The 26,198-nt window shown below is 39.9% G+C and overlaps 1 protein-coding gene across 3 annotated transcripts in view; it reads left to right on the forward strand.

Moving 5' to 3' along the window:
* The first annotated feature begins 817 nt into the window (after positions 1 to 817).
* Positions 818 to 26,198, forward strand: part of BIRC6 (baculoviral IAP repeat containing 6) — a 177,673-nt gene continuing 152,292 nt past the window's right edge. For 2 of the 3 annotated variants that reach the window (XM_058021451.1, XM_058021452.1), the window contains exons 1-9: positions 818 to 1,067; positions 16,390 to 16,571; positions 18,915 to 19,052; positions 19,442 to 19,635; positions 21,257 to 21,368; positions 22,352 to 22,434; positions 23,538 to 23,760; positions 23,862 to 24,022; positions 25,885 to 25,943. In XM_058021451.1, the coding sequence (XP_057877434.1) occupies positions 833 to 1,067; positions 16,390 to 16,571; positions 18,915 to 19,052; positions 19,442 to 19,635; positions 21,257 to 21,368; positions 22,352 to 22,434; positions 23,538 to 23,760; positions 23,862 to 24,022; positions 25,885 to 25,943 (1,387 nt within the window). In that variant the 5' untranslated portion in view covers positions 818 to 832. The remainder of the gene's footprint in view (positions 1,068 to 16,389; positions 16,572 to 18,914; positions 19,053 to 19,441; positions 19,636 to 21,256; positions 21,369 to 22,351; positions 22,435 to 23,537; positions 23,761 to 23,861; positions 24,023 to 25,884; positions 25,944 to 26,198) is intronic. The other variant, XM_058021450.1, reaches the window with a different exon arrangement.

Raw genomic sequence — 26,198 nt, forward strand, 5'->3', positions numbered from 1 at the left:
CACAAAATACAAAATACTTTATTAAATTCAAGTCGTTTTTGACGAACTGCTCCAGAGCAGAATGCTCTCGTGGGTGCAATGGCTCCTGCTCCGGGCCCGGGGCCAGGGCCAGCCTTTCCAAGGGCAGCGTGCCTTCCGGCGGGCAGGGGTATTGAGGCATTGTGCCTTTGTCCCTCCGTACCGGCGCTGAGGGCACTGACACCGGGGCTCTCTGGCACGCTCGGGATCAAGAACACAACCGGCGTGGGAGCCGGGCTATGAAACACAAACCCCGCTCCGCTTTCCCTGAGGCGGGGGCGGCGAACGCGCTCGCCCATATACAACCCAAGTTTTGTCCGAAGCAGTAATGACACGGCAGCGGCGAGGGCGGGGATCGCCGCCTCGGGCCGGGATGGCCGCCGCGGGCCGGGATCACCGCCCCGGGTCGAGATGGCCGGCGAGGGCCGGGACGGCCAGCGAGGGTGGGGATGGCCGGCGAGAGCCGGGATGGCCGGCGAGGAGGGGGAAGGCCGCCCCAGGCCGGGATTGCCTCGGGGCGGGAGCACCGCGGGACCGGAGCCAGCGCGGGGTGGGCGGAGGTGGCGCGCATGCGCAGCCCCGCCCCTGCCCCGCCCCTCGCGGAGCGGCCCCTCGCCCCCGCCCCCCGGCGGGCCGCGGCCGCTCGGTTCCGCATCCGGCGCGGCTGTGTCACTTCCCGCTCACGCGGGCGCTCTCCCTTTCCCCCTCTCCCCGGACCCGGATGGTGACTGGCGGCGGCGGCTCCAGGGACTGTCAGTGAGCGGCTCTCCGCGGGCCTCTTGTCCTGAGGGCGGCGGCGGCGGCGGCCGCGAAGATGGCTGCGGCGGCCTCCTGCTCCTCGGCGGCGGCGGCGGCGGGGCCCGGTCCCGGTCCGGGCTCCTGCGAGTGGCTGCTGCTGCGGGACGGCTGCCTGCGCTGCGACGCCGACGGGCTCTGCAGCCTGTGCTACCACCCGGCGCTCAACGCCATCCTGGCCGTGACCGCGCGCGGCGCCATCAAAGTCATCGACGGCACCTCGGGGGCCACGCTGCAGGCGTCGGCGCTCGGCGGTGAGCGGGGAGCGGGAGCGGGGCCGCACGGCCGCCGAACAGGTGTCGGGGCAGCCTCGGGAGCGAGCGGCGGGGCTCGGCTCGGGCCCTGCGTGCCGGAGGATCCCCCCGGCCTATTGTCACCCCTTCTTTTTTTTGTGGCCTCGAGGGCCTCCGTGCCCAGGGAGGTGGTGGAGCCGCCGTCCCTGGAGATGTTTAAGGAGCGCCTGGACGCGGCACTCAGTGCCTTGGGCTCGTTGATGTGATGGTGTTTGCTCGCAGGCTGGACCCGGTGAATCTCAGTGGTTTTTTCCAACCAGAGCCTTTGGTTCTGTGTTCCTGCTCTTTGGGGCAGAGATGCTCATGTAAACAGTGCCGAGGCCTTTTATTTCTGTAAGACATATTGGCATGGTTACTGAAAGATTAAATAGGGATGGAAGGCTGCGATGTATAGGGCTGTATTTTTTAATTTTGCTTTTGCAGGTGTTGTTGTGGATCATTGTAGCGTTGAACCTTCCAAAGATTAGAAGCAGCATGTTAGGCAGGACAGGCATAGTTCTAATTCTTATTGATACGTGGTACTGAAGTAATTTATTTATTGAGCCTTATTCTGCTTTTTAAAGAAGGCTTACTGCTTAAAAGTGCTATTTGTCCTATTTAAGCTCAGAATCCTTCTTGAAGTTGTTTGGTGATACGTTTTTGTATGTGTTTGAATAGTTCTTCAGGCTGTTGACTCTCTTGACTGTCTCTGGTGGTAGTAACCATATCCCTGCTATTATGTTCCGGAGGCATGACTGTGTACTGGCTTTGTAGAGGCTTAGCATCTCCATAACTATGAAGCAACTTTATTTGTTGACCATTAGTGTTTCTGCACTGTTAATAAACTAGCTCTGTAGAAAAAGACCTAAATGCCATTACCAGCTTTTGTTTCTTGTTCATTAATGGCTTTTAAACTGTGGCACTTGTCAGAATATTGGCGGTGGGTGGTGGGTAGGGCTATTTGTCTCCTTGTGAGTGCAGCCCTTGGAATAGAAAGATAGGCTTCTTACCAGTTGTGTGCCTCCATGTTCAGGGTGCTGAATTGTAAGGTGCCTCCTTACAGCTGTGTGCTGCTAATAAGATGTTGCTTTGCTGCGTGGTGGTGGTGAAAGGTTGTTTGCTGCCAGAACGTGGTACAGTAATGCCAAGAACCGCATGGGAATGCCATAGCCTAGGCAATATGTACACTTTCACCTTGAAAACCAGTAACTGTATTGCAAATGTCAAACTGAAGAGAACAGGACAAAAATTGCTGATTTCCTTTCGTAGCTCAAAGTTGGTACATTGTATGTAAAGGTTAAGCATTTGGGGCACTTGAAAAAAAAAAGTTTTGTGGAATTATTAAGAAGGTGCCAGCTGCTTTTGTTGTCAGTTGCTTGCATGGAGAATGAGGCTCTTGTGTGGTGTTTCCTGCATTGTTCAGATTCAGATCACTCTGCTTCTATAATTCCTTTCTACCATGCTGCCTCCTAAACTGCCATTTTTATTAATAACTTTGCTTCTTTTCTTCAAGCTATTGTAGGAATTTTAAAGTTGCTTTTAAGTTGTGGATGAAGAGGGCATAAATAGAGGACTTAATTTGTAATTGGCTGTCTGTGTAGGAGATGTTTAATTCTCAGATACAGAAAAGGAAGTGATCTGTAAATCAAAGTGATTCTACAATTTGCTATGATAGAATCCTTGGAAAGGATTTGACTCAGTATTCAAAATGCTAATGGAAATTCTCCCCAAAATAGTAACTATTTGAAAATAACATATTGCTTTGCTTCTGTTACGTACGTTCAATCATGTATACTTCCTTTAGTGTCAGTCTTCTCTGTGACAGCATGGCTGTAAAAGATGGGTTCTACTCCTCCTCACATCAAACAACAGAATTGCTTGCAATCTACCCAAATTTTATCTATGCAGTAGAGCTGATGATTTTATTACTGGGAAAAAAAATGATAACCTTTAGTTTGAAGAACTTTTAGATGAATTTTCTTATGGATTCAGACCGGCATGCTGGTGAGAAATCTGGTGCATCTCAGCAGTTGGTGTCTGTGGCGGCTATTAGCAATCCTGTTCACTCTTTTTCTCTCTCTCTTGCGTCTTTGGGAAGAGGAGGAGAAGGGAATTTAGCTGCTCTCTGATGTCTGCCTGCACTGTACAGTGTGAGCTCTTTTAATGTAGGATAGTAGTAGCCGGGCACTCAGACCTGTAGACCAACTCTGTCCATGCTCCCTCCCCTGCCATAAATGACAGGTCAGAGGATATTGTTGCTTCAGGGACTTCTGGTACTATAACTAAAAATAGAGTCTCTAGGAATTAAAACTGCTTCTCCTGGGAGACTGCTTGTCCTCCTTGGTAATTGAGGCTGCAGGTCTTCTGCCTTGCCAAAAGATTTATGTTGGACAGAAATGCTGTTGCTTGTTACTCAAAGAAGAACAAAATGTAGCAGGCCTCTTTCTAGAAAGCAGAGCAAGGAAAAGATTCTCCTGTCAAGGCAGGATAGGGGAGGAAAGGAAACACCACCAAGCCTCAGTGTGTTTTGTATTTGCAGTCACAGTTCACTGCGGAAATATATATTAAGCTTTGAGCTCATTCTCTGTGAAAAGATTGAACCTGTGGAATGCTGAATGTGGTAGAGCAGTGGAAGCTGCCTTGGAACAGAAATGCAGATTGCTCTTTGGTGTGGAAAAGAGCAAGGCAAAAGATTCACAGCCAGAAAACAGTCCAGTTCTAGATGGAGTCCAGACATTAGGATGTGGTCTGTGTGCTTTGGTTGCTCATGTGAACTTCATTGATCTAATGTATGTGGTGATCCAGGGACAGTTCTTCTGAGCCCAGTCTGTAGGAATTCAGTTTGGATTGTTAGACCATGCTGAATCTTGAGCAGCTCTGTCTCTTGAAAGTGTGTTATCATCTTTAATCTGTTTCCAGCATGAGCCCTGTAGGCCTGCTCAAAGGACCGGGTGATTGTTTGCAACAGCCCAGAGTGTGGCAGTGCATAAAAGTAGGGGGAAAATCAGGCACCACTAACATTAAGCTCTGTCTTACCTGGTCAGAAGGTTGTCTTTTTTTTTCTGTCAAGACTGTTGCATGCACACTGCATTTCAGAGAACCAGACTGGAAGTGCAAGGACAATTCTTGTGATTTTTGATGTTCTGCGTTTCTGTTTATTTGCTTGTAGTGGTTAGTCAGGACTGGTTTTGAATCTGTCACGCAAGTCTATCAAGTGCTTTATTTTCCCTCTTAGACATTTAAATATTTCTGTGGTTTCAGTTTCAAGTTGAACACTGGTAGCCAAAAAAGCATAAATGAAGAAACTTCAAATACAGCGCTAGAGATGAGCCTTTTCCTTGGCCTCAGAAGAAGCAAACCAAAACAGCAAGACAAAAACCCCTGAAGAATCTAAACAAACTTCCAGATTAGTCTTGAGTGACTCTCTTAGTGTTCATAGAGGTCTTCAATTTATCAGCCCCTTCTATTTACAAATAAACAAAGAAAACTGCCTGAACTGGAAGAGTGCTATAACTCCCAGAGAAGCTTTAGTTTCTTATTCTTTAAAATAAGAAACTAAAAGTGCCATCAGATGGACAGTGACCATCTTGAATGTTCCAGTAGGTATTTCTAGATTAATTTGATGTAGCAGTACCTTGTTTGCTAAAATGCACAGTGTTTTGTAGCTAAGGCCTTCTAAGTTACTCTAGAGACCCTAACAGGAATCAAAACATAAACATAGACTTGTGAACCTGTACAGGGAAGGATCTGTTCATGGTACACGTACACCAGTTTCTGTAGGGGAAACAGAGCTTCTGCCTTATCATCAGGGGCCCTCAAGGGCTGTTCCTCCATCAGAATTTAGAAGTAAATAGATCTCAGCCCAGGAGGCTTACCTGTGCCAGCAAGTTCAACTCCATTGCCTGTCAGCGTTCCCTTTTGGGAAGTCTTGTTTTCTTCAGCTGTCTAAATTATGGTGCCTTGGAAATCTCTTAAGGGGTATCCAGATCTGTTTCTTTCTTTTCCATGTGATGCAGAAGGCAAAACAAGAGGAAAATATTCTCTTTTGCTACTTGGAAGTCAGAGGGAATTTACACTTACAATAATATTTAGGGAGAAACTACTGGGATACTCTGTCATCCAATTCTACACTTGATCTATTTGAAGACACCATCAACAGTTTCAGCTGTTTGAAGCTCACTGGTAGTACTGCTCAAGTTCTCCTTCATTCCTAAAATTTGGGCTAGTTTCTTTCATCTTTTTGTTTCTTGTGTTCTTTTGTTCCATTATGAAACAAAGGTAATGATAATAATAATGAAGCCCCTTGGTCTTAACAGAGAATTTCTCATCATGTAGGCAATGTTGTCAAATCTAGTGATGTGCTACAGCCCACCTTGCATTTGAACATACTTGAGTGACTGCTAATCTGGGTGAAATGCTTTTTAAAGAGGTAATTTCATTTATTTATGTGATCTTAAGATCATTCATGAGGTGCCTTAAGCATTTGAGAAAACAGGATAGGAGAACTGCTAGATTTGAGTTCAGTGTTTTATACTGGCAGAGGCTCTAGACTACTGTGAGTTTCATTTGTCTGCAAGATTAATCAGTGTGTCAGATATCCCTTACCTAGATATTCTTACTTACCTAGCATCTTGCCAAATTGTCAAAATGCTGTTAACTGGTATTTCCAGGCTCTGTTGAAGCACATCTGGATTATCTTCTGCAGAAGCCAGAAGAGAGTAAGATTAGAGATCTTTTCTTTTCACATAGCTTTAAAGGGATGCTTGCATGTCCATGTTTCATGCAGGGATTCAGAAGTTCTAAGAGGCAGCAATGCAGGCATATGTTATTTTGCCAGGCATGATCACACAACATTTTTTCATTTTATTGACAGATCATTCATATCTGGACTGATGGATTCATGGCTGTCACTGCAACAGCAATGCAGTATTATTAAAGGTTGCAAAATGCTTTCATGTCAGATAATCAGAAAATTCCTAGATCTCTGCATATGGACTCTGAAAAAGGTTTCCTGCAGGAAGACAAATCCTGAAATGCTTCTTAGTAACTTGAGGAGGAAACACTGTGCTGAGATTTGTGTCAGGGATTTGAACTTTGACTGCCTGCCCTAATTGTCACACAGGTAGTTAAGGCATTTCTCGTTGATATGAAGGTTTCTCAGGGAAAAAACTGACCTTCACTTCAGTGCTGATTATTGTCCAACTTTGGTCAAGACAGCTTTTAATATGCCCATATGATATGCTTCAGCTCAGCTCCCAGTGATGTTGTGTACTGTGTTGTGTAAGATGTAGAAGAAACTTGGCAAAAATATATCCTGACAGATAACTGATAGTTCAAATCCAGAGCATTATGGAAAAAAGCAGGTGTATCTCTGTTGGACTTTAGTAATGAAAACATGGAGAAGGCTTTTACTCATTGCCCAGCCCAGTCATCTTTCAAGGCCTGATCTTTCACTATTCTGAACATGCTGCTCATCAGTGGTTTGGATCTAACACACTCTCTTGTCCTGTAGTTGGTCCTTCCTGGCAGCCCACCACAGTGTTAGCTGGCCCAGTAGAATCACTTTCTGAGGCTTTAGTTACATTGTTTATAACTATGTTTTTATGGTTGCTGTTGCACTGATATCTATAAATTAAGTGAAATAGAACATCTTAAATTTTATAAGATAGAGTGTAAGAAAAATCTGTCCTAGATGAAGATTCACCTTAATTATTTTTTAATAATGATTAGGTCTGATTCTTTGGTTTCAGGTTTTCTTTCCCAGTTACTTTCAAATCCCAAAACAAAGCTGTCCATCCTTGCTTTTACAAGCATTCTTTAATTTTCCCTGAACACTATGATGTATTTCAGAAATGCTTCTTAGGCTGCCTTGAAGATGGAGATGGGGCTTGCAATCATGTGGAGTCATGGGCAAATTTGAGTGTATCAGACTGTCCCAGGTCATGTTGTGAGATAGCTGTTTGCATGTTGTCTGTTCCAGTGGGATCCGTAACTTTTCACAATTTTTAAAAAATTTGTAAATAAAAGATTTACACATGGGTTAGTTCATTTTCCTGATGGTTCTTAAGTGATGCCACAGTATTGCTTTCTGCTGTTAGAAAGCTGTCCTTTAAATAGTTAATGCTTTCTTAATTACACTGACTGCCTGCAGTCACCAGATGAGTGCTTCTCACTGAGTAGAAGTTTCAAGAAAGAACAGCTATTGGCCTGAGTTTTTTACTTGTGAAATACAGATGAATACTAACACTTGCAAGTGCTTTGCTGCCTTGTCTTTGGGACGAGTATCAGGATTTGTTAAGGACCCAGTGTACACTGCTAGTGAAAAGATAGACAGGAACACTGCAGAACATTTATTTTGAAGATTCCTGTGCCTGTTGGGGAAAGAGCACTCCACAGATAAGGATGATAGTCCATAAACATTGTGCATAACAACAGTTTAGAAGTGTTAAATTATGAAAATAATAACTTATTTGTCATATCAGTATAAACACTATTATGTTTAAAATTTTCTTGAGCTATTTGCTAGGGCCATTCAGGGAGTATTGATAACTTTTTAATATGTAGCTTAAGAGGGAATTTGCTTAAGTTGTCTTGAAAATTGGTAGTGTTAATGAAAACATATCCAATGACAAGTGCTGGTTAATGAAGGCTTGCATAGCATGCAGTCTGTCAGCAGTTCTTCAGTCCCCTCTTCGGTCTGGGGAGGGAAAGCTGTTTGATCCACTGCACTTCCCTTCATTTGGCTGAGCATGAAGCACTCAGGATCCCATTGTTGCATTTGACAACTGTAGGAGAACAGTTTGGCAAACTTGTTTGCTGGGCAATGGGATACAAAGATTCATGAAAAACTCCATCTTGAAAGGAAGAGCTGGGAGGGTGAAAGGTGGCACTGAGAACTATGATGGAGTGCCTGAATGACAGTGAGGAAAGGGTTAGGGAAGTAGGAAGCTGTGAAGCTGGCACTGAAGACTGGAAGTAGTGTTTAATTGGAGGATAAGTAGGCAGTGTGGTTAATGTGGAGAAAGAGTGGGGTAGGTTTAGCTGACCTGTCTTCTGCAGGATCCTAGATTTAAGTTGTCATGTAAATGATGATGTGTAACACTGCTTGTTAAACTTTTTTTAGTAGTGGATTTTTCCTGATCAGTTTTCTATAGCTTTTGTGAGTCAGAAGTCACAAGACCAGCATTTTTCCACAAATAATCTCAGGTTCACTCCCCATAATGGGAAAGGAAAAGTCCTTATTCTGAACCTGTGGAGGACCTGGCTTGCCAGTGCCTACAGAAGGCACCTGGCAAGGCCAGACTCAGGGACTTTCCTGAATGTCCCTCTTCAGTGACAGAACTCAGCTTTAATTTATGTGATCACCATGTTCAAATATTATGTTGCAAATAAGTGTTTTAAATGTACAAGGCCTTTTAATTTTGCTGACTTCTCTGAAGAGCTTGAAAAAGCATCCTAAAGGATAGTTTCACTTTTAAATATAACTTATATGTGTATGAATCTAGTCTGTTCTACTGCAGCTTCCCTGTGTAGAAGTAGTTACTAGGAGAATATGAGAATGCATTTAATAAACTTGAAATACTCATAAGAATTTAGTGGCATTGTAGCCTGGTGTACTGGGGTCTGAACTAATTCATAATGCCAGAAGGAGATCTTGTGTTAGGAGTATGAAATGCCAGCTAAATACTCAGTTGTTACTGTATAAGCAAATGCTAGAGAAGTTGTCAAGAACTCTTCTGACTGTATATATATATACAGCCTTTATCAATGGCTGTATGTGTCCTGTATTTCCATCTCAAAAAGAGTGTGACAGAACTAGAAAATTAAGGTGTGGAATGGTTTATATATGTGAAACAAATGGTTTATGTATGTGAAACAGTATTCAGTCTGAAAAAGATGATGGGGATGATTTGGAATGGGGAGTTGAGAGAGTGAGAGCATGAAAAATGAAAATTGGGAGTTGATTATTCAAGTACAGGAGATGAGGGCATGAAAAGAAGTAACTATGAGAAATAGTAAAATATGGAGCTCCTGTCTACAGAGCATTGTGGATGCTGATTGTTTGTGGAATTACAACAGTGTTGGACAAAGTGGTAGAGGAAAAGCCTGTCTAAGGTCATTGTAATAATCAAAATCCCTTTTGGGTCAGAAGGTCCCTAAGCACAAGCAGGCTCAGGCTGAGAGTGTTGCAGGAAAGAACCATTGTGTAGATTACCTTCTTAAATTTGTCACTAACCACTTGGTTTAGACTGCTGTCTTGGGCAAAATATGGGGTTATGAGCATTTTCCTCTGATCCACTATGCCTGCTTCTCTGGTCAGTACAGTTTTTTGAAAGTAATGTCCAAACAAGAAAGGTAGTAACTCAGCAGTCTCAAATAGCTTTTGAGCTACTGCTGCAGTAATGGAAGACTGCTGTTAAATTTTCTGCTAAACCTCTTTTTCTGCAGATTAAACAAGCCCAGTTATCTTAGTCTTTCCCCACATGTTGTATTCTCCAGCCCTCTAACTTCTTAGTACCCCCTGCATGGGACTGTCACATGTGTGCTGATACCTCAGATGGAGGAGCAAAGATGGAACTGATATTCTGGATGTGGGCTTATTGCTGCTTAGAGGCGACTGATCTTTTCCTGTGCTCCTCTCTATGGTAACAGTTTGTTGCTGAGAGGATGCACTGCTGCCTCTTGTTCAGCCTGTCCATCAGGATCCCCCAGTTCTTTCTGTTGGGTTGCCATTCAGACAATTGGTCCCCAGCTTCTCTTGATGTATGGGGTTATATCCCATTCTGGGTGTAAGACCTTGCATTTGTCTTCGCTCAACATCAGGAGATTTTGTCAGACTTTTTCTCTGTCTGGCATCCTCATAAAAGGCAGCCCTGCCATTTAATGCATCAGTTGCCCTCAGTCATCTCCCAGTGGTGTCATCCCCAGTCTAAATAAAGGTGCAGCATGTCCCACCATCCAAGCCATTGGTGAAGGCAGTGAACCATAAATCAGGCTTTGTTGAGTGCCACTCATAACTGGGTAGGTGTTGTATCCTTTACTACTGACTTTGCACATGACAGTGTAGCCAGGTTTTCACTTGCCTTGTAACCCACCCATCTGCTTTTGAGAACTTGCTGCTTCTCCCAGCGTGATGTCTTGGAATCTTCTTACAGTATTGGAGCTTGGAAGGCTGAGAAGCTAAATCATTTCCTGCCAAACAGTCTTGGGAGTTCAAAAAGTGCCGTATGTGGAGATGTTTTCTCCTGTCACAGAGGCTGCAGGATACATAATGGGTGAACTCAGATGCCACTTTAGGGACCAAAAGAGGAATTGGTAGTAAAATTTCATCTGGCAAAGTTTCTTTGTTGTGAAATGCTGCGATGGGCCTAGCGCTTGAAGAACGGGAACTTCCTGTTACTGAGCTGTGAAGTGTTCCTTGCCCATGTCTGGTTGTGGGTGGAAGCTGTGTAATCTGTCTGTCTGCACCCTTTGAAAGAAAACTTGCCGGAAATTTTTTCATCATTTTTGACTTTAAGAAAAATTTTGAAGAATGTGCCCTCAGTGAGGTGTTTGCAGAAGAACTGCAGAGGATTACATTCTCACAGTTTACTGGGGCTTACAGGAAGGATTCTAGAATACCTTGTGAAATCATTCCTCCTTTTTTCTTGGGATAACGGTGTAAGGCTGTGACAGTAGTTTTGTTCTGTACATGCAAGTGATGCCAGTGGTATCAGATACATGGAGATGTGAAACCACACGAAGAGCATGGGCACAAGGAGCTCAGGAACATCCTCCTGCTGATTCACTCTCATTTTGAGTCTGTACAGTGGGAGAGGACTCTATGCCTGCAAAGCGAGCGAGATATGAGCTGTCTTGATCTCAGTGGGGTTTTGTTTATGTTCTGAAACCTTTTAAGTGTTAGTGTTAGCTTCTCTTAGTAGTTGCCTGAGCAGACACATCTAGTTAATATTCATGTGGCAGTCTCCAGTGCTTTGGCCCAGATAACACATCTTCCTGTTAATAAGGATTATTAAAACCAGCTATCATATAATGAAACTGAGACTGAAGCAACTCTGTTGTGCTTGTTGCTAAAGGAAAAGATAAACTTTAGATCACATGTCTTGTTTTTTATTAATTAAATCCAGTTTTGCAAATAAGTGAGTTTGAAGGCACTTTGTGATGTGAATCTGGGTATTCATCTCCTTCAGCATTCTTGCTGTTTAGAGAACATTTTAAATTTTCTTTCCTGCTTCAGCTCTAGTGTGTTTTTTCTTTATTAAATCATTTTGGACAGCTCTTCCAGCTGATGTGGCAGATGAAGGTATGTGCATATAGTGAAATCTAAAAGAAAATGTTGTTTGTATATACCTAGAACCTGAACTTGTGTTCCTCTAATAGCTTCCTTTCTGTCCTTTCCTAAAGTTTGAGAATGTTTCTGTTTTGGGGAAAGGAGAGGTTCATGGAGTGCCTTTGTGATGACAGCAGACTGCTTTGGTGAGGTGATGTTCAGTGCAAACAAGGGGCTGGGCCTGGACCTGGCAGAGAAAACTGCAGTGCCAAAGTATCCACAGGGGATGTACATGAGGAAGAGAAGAGGAGGAATGAGGGAGGATCTATAACTGATAAATTCAGTAATTATGAGCAGTCATGGCCTGATTTGGCCAGCCATTAGACATCATCTCATTATGGTGTTCCCGGCTGTTCATAACCACCATGTCTTTGTTTCATTTGGGAGCCACTGATGTGAAATAATTTGGAGGCAACTTTTATTTTTAGACGCGACTTAGAGGTTTGCTCTTTATGCTCTTTTGTTTGAACCCTTTGCAGCTCATCCAAAGTTGTGATTTTCTGTAGTATTAGTTCAAAATAGATTCCTGCAAATATGGCAAGTTAAGACAGCAAGTTGAACTTTAGGACAGGATTTTCCTTTTTTTAAAATTTTATTTCTATTGTCCTCAAATTGCAAATGTTCTGGTATGCTTGCCTTGGCAGATGTGTTGCTTAGCTAGTATGTAATTGGGTGCTATACTTGCTAACTTTTTGTCGATTTTATGATTACATGAAGTGGTAGCAGCAAGAAAGGCACTTGCTTTGTAACAAATGAGGGCAAGTGATACTTAAGGTTTTCTTAATCCCAGGTACATGAAAAATGCGTGAGAAGTGGCTGAGTGAGGTTCTAGCAGGAAGAGTTTTTGTCTCAGATGGAAAGAATAGTTTTGCTGTTCGCTAACCTGGCTTTTTCTTGAGTTTTGGATTCATTTTAAGTAGCTTGATGCTTGAATCTTATGGTACAAGATCAATGGAATAGATAGGGCTTTTGATCTCCTGAAACTTCATTTATTATTTTTTCCATGCTTGCAAGTATCTTGAAATGGGTACTGAGATATTGTTTGGGTATTTTAACTTAAATGGCAGATGCCATTAGTGACCAGATTGGCAATTATTAATGGCAGATGCAATTAAATGCCAGAAACTGGTATTGCTGCACATAATGTATCTCTTCTACTGGGCTGATGGCATTTCTGTTTCTCCAAAAATGTTACTTCTTTATTTAAAGACCTGGTGACATTCATAGATCAAAGCTATGAACTCTGAACATTTAGATACTTGATTGGACTTGGGTCTTAGCCTTATGGAATCAGTGCTATGATGCATGTGTTTACCACTCTCACTTTATAGCTGCAGGTAAGTGTTAGTTTCCTTCAATTTAGAAATTATTTTTAAGCTTTTTTTGCTCTGTATTGCTTCTTGTCAAGAGAATTACTCACTTTGATATGTTTTAATACTATTCCTGGCTAGCAGTTTTCTAGGTGAATTAACTTTTTCCAATATCACAGAAGATAAAGGTGTTACTGCCAGCATTAATCTCTATCTCTTCATGATGGTGGCCAAGGATATGCGTGTGACAGCCACTTCTCTTAAGCTCTGTAGCTTTGAGGCTGAGTCTGTCTTCAGCAGAGAGATGGAGACAAACTTTTTCATTGTTCTACTTCGTGAAATGCAAGGCTAATTCTCTAATTGGTTTGGTTCATCTTAATGCCCCTAGGCAAGGGGGCATGCCAGATGCTGCTTAGACTGTTATGAGTTCTCCAGACCAGTTTGTTTTCTGTAATACTCCCATGGGTCAGATTGCGATCACAGGAAATTGCTGGTCTCTGTTCTCTGTTGTTTGAAACAAAGAAGGTGAAGGTGAAATGTTCCTGTTCTCAGGTTCTTAATTTCTGCAATCTGATGTTTGTTTGGTTTTATTTTAAGTTTTTAGGTTGCTAGTTCTAATGTTGTGATAGATGTCATATCACAGTGTAATATGCTATTGGATTTGCACTTCTGGCATGCTAGCATCCTGCCAGGTTTCCTTGTAGGAAACTGACAAAAGGTTTAATGACTTCTTTGTGAGTTGTTTTGTTTTTAATCCTAGGCAGATAGGCTGGAGATACTGGGAGAAACTATGATTCACTTGTGCCAAGACTGAAAAGCAAAATCATTAGAAACTTAGAATGACTGCTTTTCTCCTACCACCCAAAATAAATTACAGCTAAAGCAATGGGGGCTAAAATGAGAGTAACAGTTGGGTTTTGATGATCTAGCTTAAATAATCCAGTGATTTTACATGAAACTTTTTAGCTGTGGTTTGTGAAGGTGCAGATCACTATTTATTGCCAGTAAACTGAGACTGGACAGGCAGGACATAATGTTAGAGGGGCACCAGTATGTTTTTCTATGGGTATCGGCAGAGTCCTTTAGCACATTGTAAAATATTGATCCTGAGTTAAAAAGAACACTTCTGACAATGCTTTAGGATGATTTAACTTTTCTAAGCATAACTTGTAGGTTACTACTTCTGTAGCAGTGACTTCTACATTTGTTGGTTTCCTGGTTCTTAATCTGTTATTACAATAATATGGTCAGCCATATGTAGACTGTGTTACACTATGTGACTAGTTTTAGAATTATCTCGAAATGTGTTTTGTGAACTTTTAAAATTAAACTCCTATTTGCAAAAAAGCTTCTCAGCAACTCAGAGGCTATTTAGTGTAAGTTACAGAATGTGTTTCTCTGAGTTTTGGAAAAATATTAAATATCGATCGAACAATTTCCTTGAAGTTCCATCGACTTAGGCTAAGGGGGCCTGTTTTGGTTTTATGTACTTCAATAAAATAAATACAATAAAATAAATAAAATAAAAACAGCAACTGTAAATAACTTTCTAGAGATAATTTGGCCCATCTTTCTGTCAATACAACAAACCAGAATATTAGCCAGCACACAACAAAAAATCACAGCTGGAAGACAATGTATTTTTTGTTCTGTAGTTATAACTTATTTTGTTTTGCAATGGAGCAGAAATACTATGTTATCTGCCTCATTAGTTATCTTCATTGGCTTCTAAAGATTTGGACCATTTACTCAGAGGGTATTAGCTGTTTGCTGCTTTAGACATGAGATTTCATTAACACTACAGAATTGATAAAGTAAGAATGGTCTAGCCTAGAAAGCCACAATGTCTGGGGCTCCTACAGACTGCAGAACTGCTAGGCACAGGGCACAAGCACACTCCTGTGCTTGACAGGAAATAAGGAAAGTGCAAAAGAAACTGTTCATGGTGTTGGCATGGCTCATCCAGAAAGGATGAGCTGCTTTTCCCATTTTCTCTGGGAGGGGGAAGGAGGAGAGAAGTGATGTGTTAAAGAAAGTGTCCTGTAGTGATCCATCCCTTGGATCACTCTGGATAGTCTGCAAACATCATCAGAATCTACTGAGGTTTCTAGTTTAGTGCATCAGATACTGTTCAGTTTATTTGCATAATAGTTTCCAGTACATTGTTGAAACTTCTAAAAATATTAAAACTTGTATTTGAATTTTTGACAAAGCTTATTTTCCTGTAGAATGTTTTACTTCCTTGCCTGCAGCTGTGTTGGTTGTAGAAAGTTTTGTGTGAGGAACTCCAGTGTATTGGCAAAAACACAGTGTGAAATTAGTTGATTTACCATTCAGAGAACTCTGTTTTGCTGAGCAAGGACCAAAGACTTCACAGCTATCAAGTGATTCCAAACTTTTCAGGTGTTTCTGACTGCTGTATCAGTGATTACAATTGCAGTATACTTACTGCAGGCAAAGGCCTATCTCCTTTGTTTTGTGAGTGTGAGTCATTGTTTCCGAAATCTTGGTGAGAAGGGCAGCTGACAACTGTTCTTTACCTGCATTTTCAAAGAGAGGATACCACAAATGTCATGTGGTCAGATTCATGTGCCCTGGAGTTCCAGAAGTTTTAATTTCCATTTAACTCTTATCAAAGTGTGAAGGTGACAGAGTCATGTAGCTGTCCTTATCTGGATGTTTTACTGTATGCTAGTCACCAAAATGGTGATTTTTTAATTATTTATAATAAAAACAGTATCCAGCGTCTGAGGAAAGAGGAGAACATGGACAGGACATGATTAATGCAAAATTTGATGAAACTCCTATTTCTGTGTGACAGGAAGACATCTCTGTTGACGATGCAGCATTTTCAGCTGCCATTGGAGCAAGTGTCCCTGTATTTATAACATACACACACAATCTGCTTCTGGAGTGGCAGCTTACTCTGTCTGTGATAGAAAGCAGTTTGCCTTCTGTGCAGGTAGCATTTCACATGGATTGCATTCAGTTCTGCAGTCTATCCAGCTTTAGGCACGTAATAGTGATGAGTAACATTAAACATTTTAGGGGTTAATATCCATTGCCACAGCCTTTCCTTATTTATCTGGTGGCAGTCTTCCTCTGCCTTCACCAAACTTCTCAGACCTGTTACTAACATCACGTGTGCAGCACTGAGCACAAATGAGCTGTTGTAGTGTTTCAAGGAGCACACACCACATTGGTACGTGTTACATGCTGTACTTAGTTTTGAGAAGTGTTGTTTTGCTTGATGAAGTGTTGTTAGTAAGCCTTAATGGTAATTTCACAATTTTGTCTCAGTGTTCATTCTGGTTTGTGCATTTTTGTTCTTATTATTGATTGTCAGCTAGTATCAAGTTTAAACACCAGGCATTAAGATTGAAAACTCTAGCTGAGGTCTCCTGGTAGGAGGAGGATTTAAATTAATGGCTTCCACTGTAGGAATAAAATGGTTATTGATGAGATGTATAGATTTTGGTAGTTTGTTTTTTAATGTAGGAAATATAAAAGCTTGGTGAAAATTGTGGTTGCTAAAATGTTTTGATCATCTCAAGAAGTAAAGATTTTGCCAAAGTTTTACATTTCTTTCCTAAACAGAAATTAGAGGTCTTTTCTATCAAAGCATTTTTCTAATTAGATCTTGCATTTTATCTTTCCTTTCTAGCTAAACCAGGTGGACGGGTGAAATGTCAGTATATTTCTGCTGTGGATAAAGTGATCTTTGTGGACGATTATGCAGTAGGATGTAGGAAAGATCTCAATGGCATCTTGCTGTTAGACACAGCTCTGCAAACGCCTGTTTCAAAACAAGATGACGTGGTTCAGCTTGAATTGCCAGTTACAGAGGTAAGATTGGGGGGGGGGAATGAAAAGAGGTATGTAAATAACTCTGTCAGAAATACTGAAACCAGACATTTGACTCTGAGTTTTTCGGGTGATATTTACACCATGTAATGGAAAAGTTTCTTAGTTATTAGCTGTCATAGGGCCACAGCCTTTCACAGTTTCCTGTATCTCAAACAAATAAGAGCATGCCCCAAGACCACATTATTTCAGAAGAAAGAACTTTTTAGTGACCAGAGATAAGGACTCATTTCCCCACCTTTGTCGTTGCTTGTGTATAGAATCTATATGCACTTCTGGGAGTCATTCTGGCCTGTTAGGTATCCCTGATTGGTTGTTATAGTCTTTCAGAAAAAGAAAGATGAAATCAGGTAACACAGTGTTCTGTCATGTGAAGAATTAGAGCTGGAATCTTAAGTTTTCTAGCAAGGTCAGCTGGCCTAACAAAAGACTTTTTTCTGTGCAAACCTGGCTTCCCTTTTATGTTTGGATCAGGTGTAGCACAGTACTTCGTGGTTTGGGCATTTAGAGAAACTAATGTAGACATTTCTGCTTAGAGTATAGTACTTAGGATTTTGTTGCATTTGTTTATCGTCAGCATTGATGTACATTATTTGTGTTATGAATCAAGAATGTATGTTATATCTGAGGTTTTTAACTATGTGATTTGAGTAGGAGTACAGCAATAAAATGTTTCATAGAGGTCTCTGCAGAGAGCTTTCCAGGTTCCTGATGCCTGCTGCCCACTGGCATCGCTTTTGTACCCTTTGTGGGTTACTAAAGAATCTTGGTATGTGTGGCTGAGTGTGAAGAAAGCGTCAGAGGTCAGGATTTCCTTTCATAAGATCTGCTGTGACAGTTTTGCAGTCTCACATGGTTCAATACAATCTATAAGTTTGTGTTAGTTTTTGGCACAGAGATTCTTTGGTTCTAAAGAGTTTATAGACCCTTTTTTACAGCACTTCTCTGTTAAGATCCTTCCTGTAGAAAAAGAAATGTGGAGTTCAGTAGGAGTAGCTTTGGGAGTTTGATCACTAGATCAGTGAGGAAGGAGGCAAAACAGTATCAGTCTCAAGTTCTTTTAATTTTAAAGAGGTGGTAACCCAGACCTTGGAAAAACTTAGTGAATACTAAGCAAATATCATACAAACACATCTGTCCACCTCTTTCATCATAGAAAGGTCAAGAACTTTCATCCAAGGAGGGGTATTTAGTGTTTGTTTGTTTTTTTGGTTTTTTTTTTTTGTCTCCAGAACTTTTCTGCAAATTTTTGCACTTAAGTAGTTTGATCTGCTGGTAGTACAGTGCACCTTTATGCATTTCTAGTTGTCAGCATTAACAAGTTCTGAAGCAATCTCTGTGCTGTTTTGAATTGGCCGTAGAACACTGAAATTGAGGAACTTCCACAGTCTATCTGTTATTCTTCTGATACAACCTTGGCTCAGGGGCTGGTTTGCCTTATTTCAGTCTTTCTTCCCCTGAACTTCCCAAGGACATAACTAAGGGGCTTTTGGTTTGTGCTGTTTCAAGCAGTTTGTTTGTTTAAAGGACTGGCTGACCATTGTCCTTGGGAAATATTTCCCTGTATTTGTAACTTGAAAGAATTCCTGTAATATTTTTCAGATGTTAACTCACCTAACAGCAGATTTAGAATACTCTGTGCTTTGCACAATAAGCATTCCTTTAAACCTTACCTGTCAACATGAAGTTAGCAGACAGAGAGATAAGCTGGAAACAGATGAGACTTGGAAGAAAATGTCTGTAAATGGACAATTATAGCATTCTTTTCCAGCTGCATTATTTCTGAGTTTCAAGAACTAACTTCTAAACTGGCCTGGATTTTTCTTTGCTTCATTTTTCAGCTTTGCTGTATTAGCATTGTAAGTAACTTAGCTCCAATTGTATTGCAGTGTGGTTGTTCTCATTATTATCTACCTTTTTGAAGGTCCAAAGCTACTCAGAAAATGGCAAGACTTTTGTTCTTGCTGTCACTATTTGTCATTAAAGCTAAATGAATCCTTTTGAAGAGAAAGCATTGGGCAATAGATGTTTCTTTAATAGATCTTGTTTTAACTTTTATGACTGATTTTTTTTAACATTTGGTAATATTGCCCTTGAGAGAATTTGTAGTAATTACTGTTACCATTGCTGAAGTTTATCTGTGGCTTGGCCTGTGATGTAAAATTTGGAACAATATACTCAGGTCTGGAATGGGAATTATGCTGATATAATATATGATAAAGTAGGATCTGGCAAAAGACATTTCCAAGAGTAATGAAACAGGCATAATTCCTGTTGTAGTTACTCAGTGTGGATGCTAACTTTGCTTGCACATCTGCATTTTAGGCTCAGCAGTTGTTATCTGCTTGCATAGAAAAAGTAGATGTTTCTAGCACAGAGGGATATGATTTGTTCATCACACAACTGAAGGATGGCTTAAAAAATACCTCACATGAAACAGCAGCAAATCATAAAGTTGCAAAGGTAAGAATTTGTACTGTCTAACATGGATTCCCAAGTCTAATTTGTGTGTCTACCATTGAAACATGCAAAATGTGTGATTCAGTGTGGTGGATTTTGTTTGAAGACAATGGAATATATTGTCTGTTCCTTAGTTTTATGTGAGAATATATATTCTCACTTGGTAAGAGAACAAACAAAATTAGTTTCTTGCTGATAAACTCAACTAATAAACCCAACTGAGCTTAAAATTTGAGATTACTTTCCTTGTGTTATGCTTGTGTTGCTTTTGTGTGTCTGTTGTTGTATTTCTTGATACCACATGTGTTTGGTTTTGGTTTTTACACTTTTCTGATCTGTTTGTTGTTAAGATTTTCAAATTCTAAAACATAGACACTTTTTTCCTTATTTAGTGGGCAACGGTTACGTTCCACCTTCCTCATCATGTTTTGAAGTCTGTCGCCAGTGCCATTGTAAATGAACTCAAGAAGATAAATCAAAATATTGCTGCCTTACCTGTAGCATCCTCTGTGATGGATAGGTTATCTTACCTCTTACCCAGCGCACGACCAGAGCTCGGTGTGGGACCTGGCCGATCTGTGGACAGGTACATTAATGCAAAATAAGTGATGAATTTGACCCCTTATTTGTATCAGGATAAGCAACTAGGTGACTTTAACTTAGTTAAAGAGCTAGTCCTATTCTGTACTTCATTGCTCTTACACATACAGCTAATGAACTGCTGTGCCATACATAGTACTGAATTTAGGAAAGCCTTTATGGACACCACAAGACTGTCTGGGTTTCAACTTTAATGCAAATCAAATTTACTTTGCTCTTAATCCCAACATACACTTTTAGAAAGGTAAGAATTGAAGCCTTAAATACATACTTCATTGTAGCCTGAAGTCAACTGCTTTTCCTTCATACAAGAAAGAGTCATTATTATGTTTTATGGTTTAGAAGTTTAGGAAGTTACCTTTGCAGACCATATATATGCTACTTCTGAACTCTCTAGTCAACTGCAACATGTGTAGGATAAGAGAACATTTTATCTCAGATTGCTGCTTCATCTATTTCTATCTAAGTGTAGTGTATACACGAGCATTATTTTAACCTTCATAAGCTGAGACTAGTTAGAATAGTGGTAAATCTTCTAAATTTTTAAATTATTCTTTCTTGAAAGTGTCTGTACAAATACTATTTTGCATTTGTATTATAATTTCTTACATCTCAAATAATTTAATGAATTTGATTTCATCTCTTAGCTTTCCTTCCCCAAGCCTTCAGGTCTACCTATACCTCACCACATTGTATTTTGATTAGAGCTGTCCCAAGATCTGTCTCTTGAGCTGGTATAATGTCAAGTTAAGATAGCTCTTATGTGAGCGTTGCTAGAATAGATTACTTCTTTGGCAGGAAATGTTTAATATTTCTGTTCTCTTACAAGACAGCAAAAATCCCCTGAAACTGAGAAGCAGAAACAGAAATAAGGCACATTTCCCTCTAATGGCCCTAGTTGTTGGGAGAACAAAACTCTGTCAAGGGAAAAGGAAAACTGATACTCATTTCTCATGTGCTGTTGCAAATGGGAGACATGCATTGAGTGAAGGTGGAAAAGAGAGGAACTTCTTCGCTCTCTTACCTAAGTCGCAGAAGGGTTCATATTTTGGGACTTAGTAGTTAAAAATTTGTGAGTATTACAGTATGTAGTGAGTCATGACTGGGAAGGAGGGTTGTGTCATCTATTTAGTTAAGCCTAAAATATCAGTTTAGAGAATTTTTAAATATGTAAATTTATAAGTGTTTAGCTAAGAACCCCAAATTTTTACAGTAGTTGTCATGTTTAAGAAAATCCAGCTCTCTTGCACTTCTGTTGGGCTAGCTTCTCCACCTGCCTTCGATGCAGAATAGCTTTGGGTATCTGATGCATTTCTCTGCAGGTAGATCAAATAGGCTACCTGGAAGCTTATTTTCTTAATCCTGCTCTTAAGGTCCATAGGTTGTTGTGTGGCTTTTAGTTTTTTGCTGGGGATGTACTTTAAGCACCCAGGTGAGGGAGGTTTGTAATTTTCCTGTAATAGTTAATTATAATTTTATGTGTAAGTTATAGGTAACTATTTATGCTATTTTTAATGGTTACTAAAGGACTGAAAGTCTTATAAATAGTTTGGGTTTTTAATTTTAAGTGGCAATTTTGGGTCATGTAGGGTTTTTCACCTTTCTAGGTCTTTGATGTATAGTGAAGCTAACAGACGGGAGACATTCACTTCATGGCCTCATGTGGGTTATCGGTGGGCACAGCCAGATCCTATGGCTCAAGCTGGGTTCTATCACCAGGTAAGAGATTTAGTTGTTCTTAGTATTTGTTCCCCAGGTGGGAGGTCAGGGGGAAAAAAGTGGTGATGTTTTCTAGTAGGGCTTTTTTTCTTATTTTATATAACAAGTAAAGCAAAAAAGCAATAAGCTTGGCACTGGAGTTCTCTAAACATACTTTCCTGGTAGGACTTTGTTGTATCAAACAGAGGTCCTAGATCACATTAAATTGTTAGGCTCAGTGAATAAATACAACCTCAATGTTTTATTCCACTACTTTTGCTTATTTCCATTTTTCATTCCTTGAAATTATTCCTGATTTAAAAAAATATTTATAATATGGATTTAGGTAATGATTGCTGGGCAGTGCCTAGCCTTTGACAGCAATATTGTCTGTTTCATTCTGTCAGCTGTAAAGCGTGATAGGTGGATGAAGTTTTTGGATGATTTCTTAAACTTGCACAGAAGGAAAAATGCAGGGAATTCATATGCTGGAATTGCATCTGCATATTCCCAAACATATCTTGAAATGAGATCATGAAAATGCTAAATTTTAAGAGAATGGAAATTTTGATTGCTTTTCGTCAGTTACTTCAGCAAGTAACAACTGTTCTTTGCAGAGGAGTGGTAGAGAATAATTTATGTCCTAAGAGATTGGTAGGAATATCTTTTAACCCGTGTTTATTCAAACATGTTTTCTGATGCAGTTCTAAATTTTTTGAAACTTGTGAACTTTTGCCAAAGAAAAAAAAGTAATTTCTGTTCTTTGTCTGTGGTTTGCATCCAATGACTTGCATGAATGTTAGTTCTTGATCTCTTCTACAGTAATGTGTGTTCTTTTTTTAATGTGAAATGCTGCCACTTTGTAGTATATAATTTGTGGCATTTTATATGTTCGGTGTGATGCTTTAGTATGTCACTAGAGGGAAAGAAGTTGATCACCTAGTTAAAAGTGTTTTGTAGTACATAGCTATATAAATTTCAAGTGCTTCTTCCTATTTTCATAGCCTGCTTCATCAGGAGATGACAGAGCCATGTGCTTTACCTGTAGTGTGTGCTTGGTGTGCTGGGAGCCTACAGATGAACCTTGGTAAGTTTAATGATGTGTGAAGTACACCTAATTTTGTGCTGAAGAGGTTAGAAATCTTCAAAGGACAAAAATCAACATTTCTCAAAATGATTCCATGGAACAAGTCGCAAAAAGATTTGATGTACAATATCAAATTTCTGTGTAATACTAAAAGAAAATAAATGTAGTTGATTTTATATCTTAATTCTGATTTGCTGTTTCATTTCAAATTGCTCCTTGAGAGTTGTCAGCCAGTACTTGTTTGTGGGGATCTAAACTGAGTCTTCTGTTTGACTGAGACTAGAATACATCTCTTTTCAGGTTCAAAAACTGCTCTGACTGTTTAGTGCATATTTGCCTTTTATGTGAAATTGCAGTATCCATTACTAGTTTCCTGAATCATCTAAAATTGTGGATGGTGACTGAAAGGAAGGACCTTACACTAATTAAAGAGTTCTTAACGTAATTTTATTCTTGATTAGCTGGTAATTTGTAATCTTTCCTTGAACACATCAGATTCCTGACTTGGTGGAAACTTTTCCTTGTAATATTATCTTCATAGTTTTTGTCTACTCCTTTCACTTACAATTTTCAAGACATTTTGTAGCCGTGTAATTGCTCTTGTCATGTCTCTGCCTTAGTTGTATATCAAGATGCATTTTTTTCCATGCTTCTTGGTTAATGTGACATTCAGGACTGTTTCCAGTTTTGATTTTTTTAATTGTGGATATAGAACTAAAAACAGGACATTGCTTCTAAAGTTACTCATAACATTAGAGTTTTAATGTACAGTAATTTAATCTGGGTTTTTCTCTGTGGGGACATGATTGGCCACTGCCTATAGAACAATTTTTTTTAATGGACTAATTATATGAAGAGCATTGTGTAGATTGATCCATTTGACTATGAATGCATATTGAGTGATCAAAGTCTTTAATACAGTCTGCTATTGAGAATCAGCAGGGAAAGCTGTGTTAGTAACTTCAGAACTCTCATGTATGGTTGACTGCAGAGTTCAAACAGTTCAGTTTCAGCTTCGCTTCTAGGGCTTAACTTGCGTATACTGTGTGTAGTTTTCACAGTAAAAACTGGTTGTTTTCTGTGTTTGTTTTTAATTTGGAAAGGTCTGAACATGAGAGACATTCCCCAAACTGCCCATTTGTCAAGGGTGAGCACACTCAGAATGTACCTCTTTCAGTCACACTGGCAACAAGTCCAGCGCAATTTCCCTGCACAGATGGCACTGACAGAATAACCTGCTTTGGATCTGGAAGTTGCCCTCATTTTCTAGCTGCTGCAACAAAACGAGGAAAGATCTGCATATGGGATGTTTCCAAACTTATGAAGGTATGCAATATAAATAATTATTTTTCATCAGCTATTTACTGATCAGGCATATCCTGATTCAAAATCAAATACCTTTTCTGTTTTTTCTTGTTATTTCTCAGGTCCACTTAAAATTTGAAATCAATGCATATGATCCCGCTATTGTGCAGCAACTTATGTTATCAGGAGAACAGAGCTCAGGGGTTGACTCAAGGAGACCAACACTAGCATGGTTAGAAGATTCCTCTAGCTGCTCAGACATACCAAAATTAGAAGGAGACAGGTATGCCAATCTACCAAATGAGAAATATTAAATGCTTCTGTGTGAGTGGTAAATGTCATTTAGCAAAGTCATGCTTTGTGAAACATAAGATTGGTAATTTTGTTTTCATGGAAATAATATTTTTAGTCACTATGTATTTTTGTACATAATTCAACACTTGAAACAGACTAATCTAAATTTCTATTTTTTAAGCCAGTTTCCTGCTGTTCCAGTTTTATACTCCACTAGCAAAGAGATTTCAGATCTCATTGCTGCTCTATGCTCATGTTTCAGAGGCAGTGTAAAAAGAGAAAGGAATATAAGCTTTGCATCAGCCTTTCATTTTAGTTATGGATTATACATTTCAGATCTTGAAAGTAAAGGCTCCTCTTGGACTTCTGGAACATGCTTTTTTTCTGATTGCTTCTCCACAATTTGTGGTTATGTCACTCTGAAAATAAACTGTTTAGCTGTGCTAGGAATTTGTGCTTCCTTGCATTCTTTTAGTACACATATACAGACTCTAAAGAATTAGATAGTCCTTTTGCAAAGGTTTGGATAAGCTACAGGGTATGTCACTGCTTAGAAAGTGTGATGTGAGAAAAAAGTAGTATTTCACTTGTGCTTCATGCAGCCTAACCCAGTTACTGGGTACTCTTGTCTGGTGTTGCCAAAGCTCAATAGAGTGAATAGCTGTTGGAAAATGTAGAACAAAAGTTGACTGGGGAGTGTTGCTAGTTTTCTGAAGGTTGCTTCTTAAACTTCAGCATTAAGAAGAAGGTAGCAATACTGTTATATGCACAGGGATGTAAATCTTGGTTTTAAGCTTAGTGTGATGTCTACAGTAGTGCAGAGCAAATAGAAAGGTTGCTCTTCTGCTGACATGAGCAGCATCAGCAGCTGCCTGGACTCTTACTGTAGCTTTAGGGCTGGGAACTCCTTAATAGTTACAGAATTAAACCAATTTTAAGAGCTGGATAAAGGACAGTGCAATCATACTGCCTAGAACTAAGCATTTTCCATTTCATTTAACCTACGTGGAATTTATTCTCACTTCTCTGCTTAAGGGGAAGCTGGATCAGAATTAAAGTATTGAATTGTGTATGCCATGTTGTGAAGTGAATGTTGATCAGGTTTGACCCCACAAAGATGTATTTCCTGGATATGAGGAATAAGCATCTGGTTTGTTGAAGTTAGAGGATTTGACTTGGTACTGTGAGTAGTTTTACCTGAAGCTGCAAAGGGATTACTGTCCTTCCTGTGAGTAATGAGCCTGCAATAGGAAATAATTTCTTTTATTGGAAAAGTCAGGTGCGTTAATTATTTATGTATTCTTAGAACTACTCAGGGTCCTATTTCTCTTGAAAAGGTGTCTTGAACAGAATTTGGTTTTATGACAAAAAGATTTCTCTGGCAGTATTTATAAAACCAACAACACTGTTCATCCCTTGTTTCAGTTCTAGCTACAAAATCGCTTGTGGAACTGAAGACCAATCTGTCAGGTCCACTTTCCAGAGATGATTTTGAGGAATTTGAAGATGTTGATATTCATTTTCAGATGTCCTGATTGTATGGTTTTATTTTTCTTGGAAAGATTCCTGAGAACTGGTTTTCATTTTAATTCAATTTAGATCTGAATTGTAGGAAATACAATAGTAGAATGAGGCAAAAAGAAATCTGGTCTACTGATTCAGTAATGGAGGATAAAGTCTTTGTTGTTGGTGTCTGTGATGAACTCATCAATGGATGAACAATGCTGGCTGAAAAGAATGGCCAGCTATAGTACACATTGTGGTTTTTATGAATTTTTACTAATTTAATTAAAAATAAGCCTGCAGTTAGCATGTGCATGGTGTCATTAGTGCATTATTTTTTTTTTCCAGTGATGATCTACTGGAGGATTCAGACAGTGAAGAGCATTCCAGATCAGAATCTGTTACAGGTAGGTTATATCTGACCTGTTATATATGTAATAGTTTAGAGGTGAAAGGGAAAATTCTTCTTCCAGACTTTTTAAAAAACCCTGTCAAAACTGATATCATATTCACTGGATTAGAAAAAAGGAAAAGAATTTACCTTGGAAAAGAATTTTTCAATGGATTTACCATTGAAAGGAATGCCAGTATTTAAGTTTGTGTGATGGAGAGATGGCATGCAGGAAAAAAAAAAACCTGCACTTTGTTAGTTAATAAATGTC

The sequence above is a fragment of the Melospiza georgiana genome, chromosome 3 (genome assembly GCF_028018845.1).
Source record: "Melospiza georgiana isolate bMelGeo1 chromosome 3, bMelGeo1.pri, whole genome shotgun sequence".
NCBI classification, from domain to species: domain Eukaryota; kingdom Metazoa; phylum Chordata; class Aves; order Passeriformes; family Passerellidae; genus Melospiza; species Melospiza georgiana.